Below are 13,555 nucleotides of genomic sequence, written 5' to 3' on the forward strand. Positions count from 1 at the left end.
TCTTCACAATACCTTTCCTGTCATATCAATAGACAGGTACTGAAGGTCGACAGGCAATAGGTTGACAGGGTCAGAATGTCGACATACTGAAGGTCGACTGTTGACAAGGTCGACAGGCAGTCAAATGGTCGACACATTTTTTTATTTAATTTTTTTAGGGTTAGGCACTTAATCCGACAGGTCGACTAGTAACAAGGTCGACAGCTATGAAGGTCGACAGGCAGTATAGACACTCGTATAGTCAAATGGTCACCACTTTTTTTTTTTATGGTTAGTCAGGTTTAGGCACTTACTCCGACGGTTAGGCACTTACACCGACGAGTCGACTAGTAACAAGGTCGACAGGCAGTAGGTAGACACTCATATAGTCAAATGTGTTAGGGTTAGGCACTTACTCCGACGGTTAGGGACTTACTCTGACGAGTCAACTAGTAACAAGGTCGACAGGCAGTAGGTCGACACTCATATAGTCAAATTGTCGACACTTTTCTTTTAGGTTTAGTGTCAGGGTTAGGCACTTAACCCGACAGTTAGGGTTAGGCACTTACCCAGACAGTTAGGGTTAGGCACTTACCCCGACAGTTAGGGTTAGGCACTTACCCCGACAGTTAGGGTTAGGCACTTACCCCGACAGTTAGGGTTAGGCACTTACCCCGACAGTTAGGGTTAGGCACTTACCCCGACGGTTAGGGTTAGGCACCAAGAGGAGGGTTAGGATAAAGATTAGGGCTAAAAAACAAAACAAAACATGTGGCGACCGTTTGCATGTTAACCATATGAGTGTTGACCTAATGACCCTGTCGACCTACCGCCTGTCGACCTTCATACCTGTCGACCTTGTTACTAGTCGACCTTTAGCGTGTCGACCTTCTGACCCTGTCGACTTACTGCCTGTCGACCACCTGACCTTGTTACTAGTCGACCTTCTGACCCTGTCGACCTTCTGACCCTGTCAACCTCGTTACTAGTCGACCTTCAGACCCTGTCTATCTTCCATTGTCTACCCAAACATTATCTATCTAGACAATGTAGACCTAATGACCGTATACCGTATAATGGTGCACAGCTTTTCCTGTGACAAAAGAACGTCGGCTTGTAGAATATTTAAAAAAAAAAATGTAGGTTGTAAAGGAATTTGTGCTGTAGTGGCTGTGTTACTGACCAGATTTGTATCCCAAGTGCTTGTGGTCTGTTGTGAGTGTGAAAGGACTTCTGGTCAGTTCTGAAAACAACAGTAATTTTCATCAGGGGCCCCTGCTGCAGGATCCGGATTAAGGGCCACATAGGCCTGTGGTTGAAAGTTTTCAAGGGCCTCTACGGAAGGGGAGGAGATGGGACTAGTGCTGTGTGGGTGTGGTCTGTACCATTTGGGCGTGTACACTCCTGCACTATTAGCCTCACTGTCTGTCTAAATACATAAAAAAAATTATAATAATAATTTTGTGAGAAAGCTATATTAGTGTATGTATTTATGTCTGACCGTGTGGCTAGCTTTGCAGCTGGTTATCCTCATGCTGCCATGGTGGTGGGCCTATTTTTATGTGGAGGCCTGGAGCTGGAGCTCCATCCGCCCCATTGCTAATCAGGCCTTGCTTGCTGCACCAGCAGATGTTGTGGCACTGTACTCCTCCTACTGATGTAGCAGATGTTGTGGCACTGTACTCCTCCTACTGATATAGCAGATGTTGTGGCACTGTACTCCTACTGATGTAGCAGATGTTGTGGCACTGTACTCCTCCTACTGATGTAGCAGATGTTGTGGCACTGTACTCCTCCTCCTGATGTAGCAGGTGTTGTGGCACTGTACTCCTCCTCCTGATGTAGCAGGTGTTGTGGCACTGTACTCCTCCTCCTGATGTAGCAGGTGTTGTGGCACTGTACTCCTCCTCCTGATGTAGCAGGTGTTGTGGCACTGTACTCCTCCTACTGATGTAGCAGATGTTGTGGCACTGTACTCCTACTGATGTAGCAGATGTTGTGGCACTGTACTCCTCCTACTGATGCAGCAGATGTTGTGGCACTGTACTCCTCCTCCTGATGTAGCAGATGTTGTGGCACTGTACTCTTCCTCCTGATGTAGCAGATGTTGCAGGCTTAGAGCTTTAGAATCTAAGCAAGTGATATATTTACCCATTATATACCTACCTGAACATCATGCTGTCCCAGTTATGGTAAGCTTCTATAAATCGTGTTCTTTTCGTAAATCCTTTCATGACCTTTAAACTTTACCTGCTCTAGTCCCATCACATCCTGTGGTAGCATGGTGACCGTCAATGCATAGCATATGTTTCTATATCATTAGCTCATCAAGGACTGAGATCAACAGAAACTGGCTATATTATACCATTATACTGTGTGGGAATTTTTTACCTGAGTTACCTTTTGGATGAGAATACTCCATAATGGCTACATGTGACAAAAGAATAATCTAAAATGATGTGAACAAGCCCAAAATATTGTTTGTAAAGGTCTTAAGCTGGTCATACACAGTGCGATATGCGATGGGGGATCCGACATATGGGACGGTCCCCACACACTAGCTGGCCGTCCGCCCGATATGCCAGCTCCCCCTTCCCCCATCCGCATAGCGCTGCATGGGATCGCACATCGCATCCCCAGATCGACTGAACATGCAGGAAGATCTGGGGATGCGCATCCTGTCCAATATCTTGCCCATACACGGTATGATAGAGCAGCCAAATCGTACCAATCCGTCGGATTGGCTGCTTTATCGCACCGTGTATGGGCACCTTAAGTCCAACTTTGGTCATTTTCTGTCACTGAATTATTCATCTTTTACAAAGGTTCAAAATGGATTACTTTTTATTTCGCCTGTGATGTGTGGGTGCAAATTGGCCATTAATCAGTTTCCGAATTAGATCATATCAAATTCATAAAAGTACTTTGCTGGCTATGCCACGAGTGACCTTGTAAGTAAGCATTTTAAAACACAGCATAATGTCTTTAGGCATCAGTCATTTAACTACAGTTTATTACTAGATTTGTCCCAGTTTACCTAAAGCTGTCCCCGTTGTTCATATGTGAAATTGTATCCTATTGGAGTTGACATTTTTGAATACTCGGTGCTAGTGGAAAGCTCCCTCCGTAGTGGTCACATTGTCTTACTCTCTTCCTTAAGGGCCGTTTCCTTCCTGATGTTGCTACAAGATAGCCATCAAGTGCAGCAGTAGCAGCACAGCAGCGGTTAGGGCGTCTTCCGTTTCCCTGCTGATGCTTTGCATGTACATTACTGTTACTCCTGGGAGTAAAGATGTTTTGAAGAAAAAAAAATAAAAACAAAAACCTAAGACTAGAATTCTCTCTAGAATTTAGAATGCTGATCACAAAATATAGCCCCAATCACCCATAGAGATCACTCACTGATTACAATTATACCAAGATTAATTTTCCCTACTTCCAGAATGCGAATGATCTTTTATAGTGCAGACACAGTAGATAAAACAGTTAGTGGCGATTATATCAGACTGAGGGGTCCTACGCCTATATGATTATTGGGCACTTTTTTTTTTTCTCTTCACTCATTCATAAAGCGCAGGATGTGCATTAAATTAGGTACATGGTGATGTTTGCACGCTTGCATTTTAATATTCAGTACGTTGATATAACTTAGGAATGTGGGCAAATCCCTTTCCTTTTTAACGTGCACTATACCATACATTTAGATAAAGGGAAAAGCGCAGTGGATGTAAAGTGCAAGTGAGACGTGTTTTAAACCTTACATTAGTTTCCATTAATTTTTAGCCGCAACTATTGTTGTGTCTACAACTTTATGCTAATACTAGTATAAGCTCTTCCCCTGGTGTGCGAGTGTGCGTCTAAATGTGTAAGGGATGGGACGCAACCATCTGACGCACCATCAGAATTTGCATCGGTCCCACGCTAGGTGCAGATTCTCCATCAGGCTGTGGCCTCCAGTGTTTGCAACCAGTAATGCAACACTCCCATAGCACGTCCATAAGACATTCCACCTCCGTGCTCTGAATATGTATTTCGACATAGCGATCTAAATAAGAATCAGGCCCTATGTATGAATGAGTCATTATTTTGAAGTCTTGCAGCTAATGGAGTAATGATGGTAATCTTGCGTAGAGATTTTTTTTAAAACTACATTTTTTTTTTATTTTTTTTTTTTTAATCGAGTGTTGAAACTGTTACGTCTCCATTTTGTTCAATCTGTCAATATTGTTAAATATTGTGTAGGGATGAGAGGTTATAGTGTGATATTTGGTAAAGAATGGGAATGTTTGACATTCTACCTTCCTCCACATCAAATACCTCACACCCGTTGAAGAAACGCGTCCTTTTCCCCCTGGAGCCGGAGCAGAGGAGGAAGTGGAGGAATTTCCTCTAAGGCTTTTGTTTTCTTGATAGGTCACAATGGAGCTACTGTGCTATAATTCATTGGTAAGACTTCTTTCCCTTAATGTAAACACATTAATGAAATGAAGCCGTACATCAACTTTTCATGAAGAGCTATAAGTCGTGTGTGTGTGTGTGTATGTATGTATATATATATATATATATATATTTATATATATATATATAATGTGTGTATGTGTGTGTTATGAGAAAGTGAACCCACACAATGGGCTCAATTCTGTTCTACGCTACCTGAATAACGCCAGGAGTGAGCTCCCGGAGCTATTCAATACACCGCGCTGCTAAGCCCGACTAAAGATTTCTTCATGCATCCCTCCGGGAATGCGAGCAGAAATCCGACAAAAGTCCAGGCGCGATGCTGTTTTCTGACCTTAGCGCCGGGAAAACGGCATTGCGCCGGGAAGTTAGGTCGGGGAATGCCCGTTCTCGCGCCTTAAACAAGACATTCTCCGACTAAACACTGCGCAGAATTGAATAGATCTGGGAGCTATCTCCCAGCGCTATTTACGCTACATCGCGGACAATTGAATGGAGCGCTTATGAGATGGACGATCATATATTTTATTTATAATTTTTCATACTCGCTCCATTAAGTGTAAAATTATTAAGCGAATCTGCTCTATGTTTGTAATTAGTCTTATTTCTCGGCAAAACTTTTAATTCTAAGTTTCTTACTTTAATAACTAAGAACCTTCACCTGGTTGTGTATTTTGTTTGCCTGTGGATTTGAAGCATCACTGCGGTAGAGACTGATGATAGTGATAAATTAATACAAATCGAGTATATATGTCTGTCTGTAGCTTATATTCTTTAATAATAATAATATGCCCATACACGGTGGATAAACCTCCTCTGCACAGACTTCCTCTGTACTGCTGAACATTTAACACTCCGAAAATGGTGAAATATACAGAGTACGTTTTTCCTTTAAATATTTGCGCAAGTCATGAAGTTTCAACCTGTTTGTTTCTCTGCAGCGTTGTAGGGAATTACAGATGAAGTTTTGTATGCTGAGCCCGGTATCCGAATTATAGATAGACGGTAAAAATGTCGACAATGTTGAGATAGACACCAGATGTTAGACAGGCAATTGGTTCGACAGGGACAAAAGGTCGACTGGGACAAAAGGTCAACCAGTCAGATGTCGATTAATAATAAAAAGGTTAGCCGCACAAATGGCCGATACATTTTTTTGCATTTTTTTTTTTTTAGGGTTAGTCACTTACTGGAGGGTTAAGGTTAGGCACTTACCTCGATGGTTTGGCACTTACCTGGAAGGTTAGGGTTAGACACCAGGAGGTAGGGTTAGACACTAGAGGGTTAGGTTTAGGCACTAGAAGGGATAGTTAGGGTCAGGCACCTACCCCGGGGTTTATGGTTAGGCATCAGGAGGGTGGGGTAATGTTAGGGTGAAGATTAGGGTTAGAATATGTCGACCTTCTGCCATGTCAACCTTTACGGTGTCGACCTTTTGTCCCTGTCGACCAAATGCCAGTTTAACACCGGGTGTCTGTCTAGAAGTATACAGTGGCTCTAGTGTAGGGGTGGAGAAATTGTGTAGCGCTATGACCATGTGATTTTAATAGGTCCAGCTACCGATACGGTCCAAATTTTCCCAAATGATACACTCGCTAATTGTGCGTTTTTCGGCTTTGTTGTTACATCACCTACGCTTGACATTGACCACCATTCTTCTTTTTTCCCCATCACAGATGAACGTGAGGCTGTCCAGAAGAAGACCTTCACAAAATGGGTCAATTCACACCTGGCCCGAGTGTCCTGCAGAATTACGGATCTATACACAGACCTGCGAGATGGGCGGATGCTTATCAAGCTGCTGGAGGTTCTCTCCGGAGAGAAACTAGTAAGTAGGAGCAGACTCCTCCCCCTGCTGGTCTTACAGAGAATGACTGATTTCATGTTTCTGCAGCTCTTTTACACACCACATTTCTCTATGGGTTTATCGGAGAACTGCGCCGCTTCCTGCATTATCACACAGCTAGTAAACGAGTGGCTGTTTTCACTAACGTTTCACTAATGCTGGGCATACACAATACATTTATCAGGCCGAGCCACCCGATATCAGCGGATCGCCCCAATAATTGTACTCTGTGAGTGTGTTAAAATATCGATTGGTCGGGCATGCAGGATCGTCCAGCATGCCCGTCCAATGCGATATTATGTAAGTTAAATGTCGGTCGCATCGGGCAGTGTATGCCCAGCTGCGGCTGACTGACAGATATTTCCCCTGTTCCTTCACAGGGAAGGCACAGGGGAATGTCTCCTCCCTGGGGGCGGGGCACAGATATCAGAGCCAATACACTGTGAGAGATCTCTGTGTATGCCTCAGATATCTGCAGGCTGCCAGATAAAATGTCTCTGTCTGACAGGCATATTATCTGGCATTGTATGCCCAGCATTTAAGGGTTTACTAATTTGCATCATGCTAAAAGTGTGCTCTCCATCCCCCACCCCTCCCTTCCCCAGATCCATTCAAGCAGTACAAATGTAACGCACTGTCAGAGATCTGGTAATAGGGACAAATGCTGTGTTTTTCAAAGGAATAATCGACATAGAGGGCTAGATGTATCAAGCCTTGGAGAGAGATAAAGTACCAGCCAACCAGCTCCTAATTGTCACTAGTGTTCACTCTACGTCCGACGGCAGACAGAGCGCCGGACCTAGAGTAAAAGCACTTCTGCCTGTGCCCGACAAGGGGGCGTGGCCAATGAAATGGGGCGTGTCCTTATGACACGTCCCCTTTTCATCACTCTTGGGGGTGTGCCCGGCACTTACGAACATGCTGGGCAGCCCCCAAGCACCGCGGTCACTTTAAGTGGATGCCGGGCGGTGACCGCTGCTCTGCCGTTTTCCCCACTTGCTGGGCACTGTGGCCCACGGGTGGAGGACAGAATCCGCAGGCTGTTTCAGCGGGGCACAGCGCTGGGGGCAGGGTGCTTTCTGCTCTTCAGATATAGGGCGGGGCACTGCGCCCCGCTGAAACAGCCCAGTGGGAACGCTATATCACTGTACAAGGCTGTGTTTGAAAATATGACAGGAGCTGATTGGTTTGTACTTCCTCTCTCCACTTTCTCTCTCCCAGAGAGAGAAGCTGATTGGTTGATAAATTTCCCCTTCTAATGTACATTTATCTAGCACATTCTATGAAATGAGTTACGCCCTGGTTGGTTGCTTTGGGAAACTTCTCTGCTTAATAACTCTCCAAAGCTTGATACATCTCCCCCAGAGAGAGAGCTATATTATAACCCCTTTGCCTCTTCCAGTTAGTACCCTTCTCATTGCACTACTGAGTATTTTCCCAAGTGTAAAGCGCTACTGAGAAAGCTGGTGCTGTGTAGACCAAAGTGAATATGCATACACACAAACACTCATATGCATGCACATGTTGTTGAGTTGGAAGCATACTTGCTGACTTTCTGCCATTACACTCTTGAGAGTCTCCTCGGGGAGGGGTGTCCAGCAATCGGATCATTGTGATCACAAACCTGACCCACCCCCAGCTGTACAATGGCGCAATTCCCTCCCGCTAGCGGTTAGGCAGGGCCACGCCGACCAACTTTATTGTGTATTGCGTCATCAATCCCCCGGGTTACCCTCTTTACTGGGGAAGAGACAAGAGGCGAAGCTGCTTCTTGGGCGTCTGGGAGAGCCTCACAAAATTCTGTAGTCAACTGGACATTCCAGGTAAGTGGGTATAAGTATAGTTGGCACTCACATGAACTCATGGAAGCAAGTTTCTGATTGGGTGTCACGTTTTCAGGGCTTCAGAAGCTTCCCAAATACATCAACTCTCAAGGGTTGCAAATGAATTGTGTTTTAATGACACTTCAATTAATCCATTAGAATACACTCTGCCTGATTCTCCATTTGCAAGTCCTGAAAAAGCCATTTGTTATAATGGTTGGTGGCACTGTACGTGCTTACTGGTGGTTGTACATCTGTCCATGTTCTGTTGCCATACTTCTGCTGAACACAGCCTGCAAATGGAGACTAATAAATCTCTACGTGGACTGTATTCGAATCACTCATAGTTCTGAGTCTGGATAAATCTCATTTCAGAGCTGGCCTATCTGTCTCTATACCATGAGAAGTGTCCATACAGTACTCCTGGTGACCTATTAATAAGTTATCCACATTAATGCTACGGCAACTGTTGAATCGAACACTGAACAAAGTAACAGACAATTACAGGAATTGTAGTTCAATAACAGTTAGCGGGCGGTAGGTTCCTTATCATTTATTAATATTTACCCTAGATTCCCGGTATTCATTGCAGTTTTTAATTTAAGCAAAAAGATAAAATTGGAAGAAAAATAAAATGATGCAAAAAACGATCATCTGTAAACACCAGGCTGTACATGATATAGCCCAGACTTTACAATGTTTCCAGTAGTGCCCAGTTGTGAATGAATAATAGTTGCAGTTTATTTTGATAACAAAAATGTTTATTAGTTTTGATTGACATTTCTTAAATTCTGGACTCGTGTGACTAAAGCTCCGTACACACGGAGCAATCAGATATCGTTGTCTGATCGTCCTTCATGTGCTGGATGTTCGATATTGAACGTCCAGCACATGCTCCAACCACCAAACAACTATAGCGACCGATGATTGTGGGTCCCTATAGTAACCAGGCTAACCTGGTCGATATCGACCAGATTGGCCTGCATGCATGGGCGATTATCGATATCTGCCATCTGTGCCTGCGCATCGACCATCGTTTGGGGGTTGGAAGGGTCCAAAAACAGGACGATATGATCGATAATGATATATCATTATCGTTCTGATCGTCCTGTTTATATCTGACCGTGTGTACGCACCCTAAATTTCACTTTGTTTCTGCATATGTAAACCCTTGCCTTATAGACTTGCCTTATGCCGTGGTTAGTGTTTGCACCTCTCACTAACAGTGTAAATAAGTCTTTGTGCCCCCGAATGAAAGGGTTATTGTTCATTGTATACGAACAAACCTATTAAGTCCCTGGTATTGCTCAATAATGAGACTGTCACAAATGATTGCATTTGCAGAGAAACCTCAGTTACTACAAACGTGCTCTCTAAGGCCCCATCCATTAATCTGACAGCGGAGCAGTACAGTCCCTCCCGCAAGCCAGTGTTACTACAGCCTCCAGTGTATGAGGGTGGTACTGGTCGCTGTGCAACAGCAAGCATTTGTAACAGATTGCGCTGTTATCAGTGGGTGTTGGCACATGTAGCCAGCTTATTACATACATTATTCATCATCGTGAGACGTATTTGTTAAGCAGTGTATTAACACATTGTGTTCATGTTGTGTGCTCAGGCTTCTGGGTGTTTGCTCACAGCTTAGTATTTAAGTATTTGCCTTCAAAGTGAAGGTAATGTGTGGCTTAGTGCTTTTGGTTGTGCCACCTGTGTGAAAGCGGAGACTTATTTGGGTAAGGTGCCCAATCTCCTATAGGGCCCGATTCAGAGATGTACGTTCATGCCAACGCAGCTGCTGTTTCGAAAAATATTCAGATGTCGCACACGCGGAGGAATGTATTGAGACGTCTGTGTACATAGGAGCAGCATCATTCGCAGATGGGTCTTCTCAGTAACCCTACGGTGGCACAAACTGGGCGCGGGAACGGAGATGTACGAGCAACTATGGTAATGTACCGTGACACGTGCGCAGATTGCTGATTATTGCTCAACTGCGTAAATCTCCCCAGCGCGTACTTCCCTGTATCCGGCACGTACTTTTGTACATAGGGATGTGTTCTCATATATTTCTGCAGTCACAGCAAACATCCCCTCTCAGCGTGCCAGGTCCCGTGCGACTCTGCTTTCGCCAAGCGTCTTTTTCATGTCTTTGTCGCAGTACAGACAGGCGCACACGCAGAAACACTTGTCACGTTTTCAGGTTAAAAAAAAGACGCTCGGTGCAAGCAGAGTTGTACAGGCTGGTGGTGGCTCGTTCGTGCCAGGCGTCTCATGCCGCATGGTGTATTGAGGCTACAGGTGTGTCTATTGCTGCAGTCACGCCAAACAACCCTTCCTAATCGTGCCAGGTCCCATGCGAGATTGCGTGCACCGAGCGTCTTTTGTGATGCTACCAAGACGCACCAGAAGACTGCACCGATGATTTGATATGTGACACTTGTATATCTGTGTGTGAATGAGTCTATATCTGTATACAAAGTGCTGCAAAGCCGCAGATGCAGGGTTTTTTCCCCGACAAAGTTCCATTGTGCTTCATTTAGAGACTCTGCGGCACACAGATATACAAGGGTCACATATCAAACTAATCAGTGCAGTCTCCTGCTGCATCATAATCGTATTTATGGAGAATTAACCGGTGTTAATTTTCCATATACTACCTTTTTTTCATGACCCTCCTGAGCAGGTGAGATGTTGGGGAAAGTCCCAATTTTAGGGTACAAATGTTGGGTCTCAGGGCCTGATCCAGAGCCGCTCGTAAGCTCCGAGCAATGTTCGCACATCTGCGCATGCGTATGGGTCGTAATGCGCATGCGCCAACCAGTCAGTGCGGTCGGAAATCGTGTGTTCGCAAAATTGCGAGTGCCTGCTAATCTGAGTGACAGAATGAGGCGTTTGTGGATGGTAACAGGGGAAGGTGCTTGAAAACAGGGGGTGGTGATCCGAACGCAGGCGTGCCAAACAGTCAAAACGGGCGTTTTAAGGGTGTGCATAATTAACAAAGCAGCGTCATCGGCCACGTCACTTGGTTGTCTCTTAGCCTGAACTGTTCGCATGATTGCGGTAGGAAAATCCTACCACAAGCACTGCGAGCAGTTCAGACGCCTTTCGATGTACTCGATTAATCTAATAAATAGCGGAGATGACGTAGGATGCTAGCGGCCAGGGGGCGTCTTTACAAAATAGCGAGTGCATGTTTCGTTCGCTCGCTCAGACATAGAGGCGTCAACAGACCGCAAAGAGCGAGCGCTCTATTTAAATAGATGGCCCCTTTTTCTGAACGAGCGAGCGCAAATAGCGTCCAGCCCTGAATCAGGCCCTCAGTTCAGAACCACTGGGACCCCCCCCAATTAGTTGGGCACATTTTAGTGTGTTTTTTTTTTGTTCTCAAAACAATATATTTACTTTTATCAATAGTAATATAAAAAAAAAGTACAATGCAAAGGAAACATTATCGACCAGTCGTAAGGCACATTAAAAAAACTCCTCAAACTCAGACTGTACACAAATAACATAATGCAATACAAATGAGTAAATAACACGGGGCGCAGATCAAAGAACTTCTCTAAAGAGGCATGACCCGAATGATGAGTTTGATGGGACAATGCAAGTGATGAACAAAATGTAATGTCAGTAATACTAAATAAAATACAGAATGAAATAAAATAAAAATATAAATAATAAAACTAAAAAAATAAAGAAGAGTGTGCAAATAGTCATAATCATTATCATGGTCTCTAAATGAGAAGTATTTCCCTACTGACACTATGGCCGGGTACCCGGCTCTCACCCGCCCTCCTGGGATAAGCCGAACCTCCCAGAATAAAAAGGCAAGGTTTATCTAGGCAGCTTCCAGAGATTTGTCTTTAATCGTACCCATGTTGTTGATTCAAACTATTTCACGATATGATCTTCAGTGAAGGCGTCTAATGTCTCGATATAAATTCCCTACTTTTAATAAAAAAACAAACAATACATTTCTCAGTGGGTTGGGTACGGGAAGCCGGTGGTCAGAATCCTCACCCGCCGACGCTATTCAATTGACCGAACTGTTAGGGCGACTAATTTCTGACTAAAGTGCCGGCCGTGAGGCTGTTTTCCGGCTTAGTGCTGCGCAAACCCACTTTAGCCGGAGAATGCCGGTTCTTACGACTAAACACCCAGGTTAAGTTGCGAGAACCAGCATTCTCCGACTTGAAATTCTGCAAAATGCAGAATAATGGGTTACAAGATTTTAAACCAGTATAAAGGGGGCGTGCTGGATGCATGGGACAGAACTTTAAGCTTGCAGGTGAGAGTTACAGGTGTGTTTTTGTTTGTTTGTTTTTTTGTTTTTTTTAAACACATTTTTAAAAGTGGCTCAAAATGACACAAATCTGCTTTCAGAATTTATCTAGAGCATTTACTTTGCACAAAATCACTTGCTTTTTATCATTTTTTTTTTCACTGTTTTTGAAAAAATGCGTATAACAGCAATTTGACACATCTTAAGAACCCCAAATACTTTTGGCTTCTAATAGACTTCTATACTGTTATCCAATATTAGTTTGCATTTTTTAGGGGTAGAGGATGATCTCTTCATTTTCACCCACACTTAACGCGGGTATTACCAGCAAGTATTACTGTGTGAATGCCAGAATAAGCCTTTTCCAATAGTGCATACATGCGCTGAGTAAGGTTACCAGGCGATATGCTTGTTAATTTAACACGCGGTAACATATTTAGGCTGCTAGTGATCAGAATATACAACTTATAGGGATACTGGCTTTCCTGGTGTTGAGCAGTTTTTTGTTTTGGTTTACTTTTAAGTAACAAACAATGAAATAATCTTTCAGCGTACAGTCTCCCAATGACACACAGTTTACCATACAGACTACGTATTATGGTTTAGATTTTTTTTTTTTAAACTTTTTTTAATTAGTCTAGTCATCTGCTTTCTGTCTACTAGAGCAGACGTTCTAAAACTCTGTCCTCAGGACCCCACACAGTTCACATTTTGTAGGTCTCCTAGCAGGCGCACAAGTGTAGTCATTACTGACACATTTTAAAAGATCCCTAAGTGGAGCTAATTATTTCACTTGATTCTGTGAGGAGACCTGGAAAACATGCACTGTTGGGGGTCCTGAGGACCGAGTTTGAGAACCTGTGTACTAGAGCATAGTGGTATTCTTTGACAGGATTTAGGTTGTACCAGTGGATCACATTTCTCTACTTTGCTTAAAAATAATTGCTTGTGTCTTGTCCTACTCTGTGCCTCCTAAATCACTGTCGTAGCCTAGAATAGTGATGTCAACTGTTTTTTCCTGGTTTTTGCTTTCGGCTTTTGTAGTAATCCATATTGCATTGATGTTTTACTAGTTTTGCTGAATAGCTTTCCTCTTCTGAGTGTCTGCAGTACTTGTGAGCACTACAATGATGGGGAATTTCTTACATGTAATGCAGTGTGCACACT

At 43.8% G+C, this 13,555-nt stretch overlaps 1 protein-coding gene across 2 annotated transcripts in view; it reads left to right on the forward strand.

The window, feature by feature from the left end:
* Positions 1-13,555, forward strand: part of SPTBN1 (spectrin beta, non-erythrocytic 1) — a 187,540-nt gene that overhangs the window by 110,451 nt on the left and 63,534 nt on the right. For both annotated transcript variants that reach the window (XM_088478000.1, XM_088478001.1), the window contains one exon: positions 6,114-6,265. In XM_088478000.1, the coding sequence (XP_088334126.1) occupies positions 6,114-6,265 (152 nt within the window). The remainder of the gene's footprint in view (positions 1-6,113; positions 6,266-13,555) is intronic.

This window comes from Taudactylus pleione, unplaced genomic scaffold (genome assembly GCF_031769625.1).
Source record: "Taudactylus pleione unplaced genomic scaffold, aTauple2 ptg000206l, whole genome shotgun sequence".
In the NCBI taxonomy this organism is placed as follows: domain Eukaryota; kingdom Metazoa; phylum Chordata; class Amphibia; order Anura; family Myobatrachidae; genus Taudactylus; species Taudactylus pleione.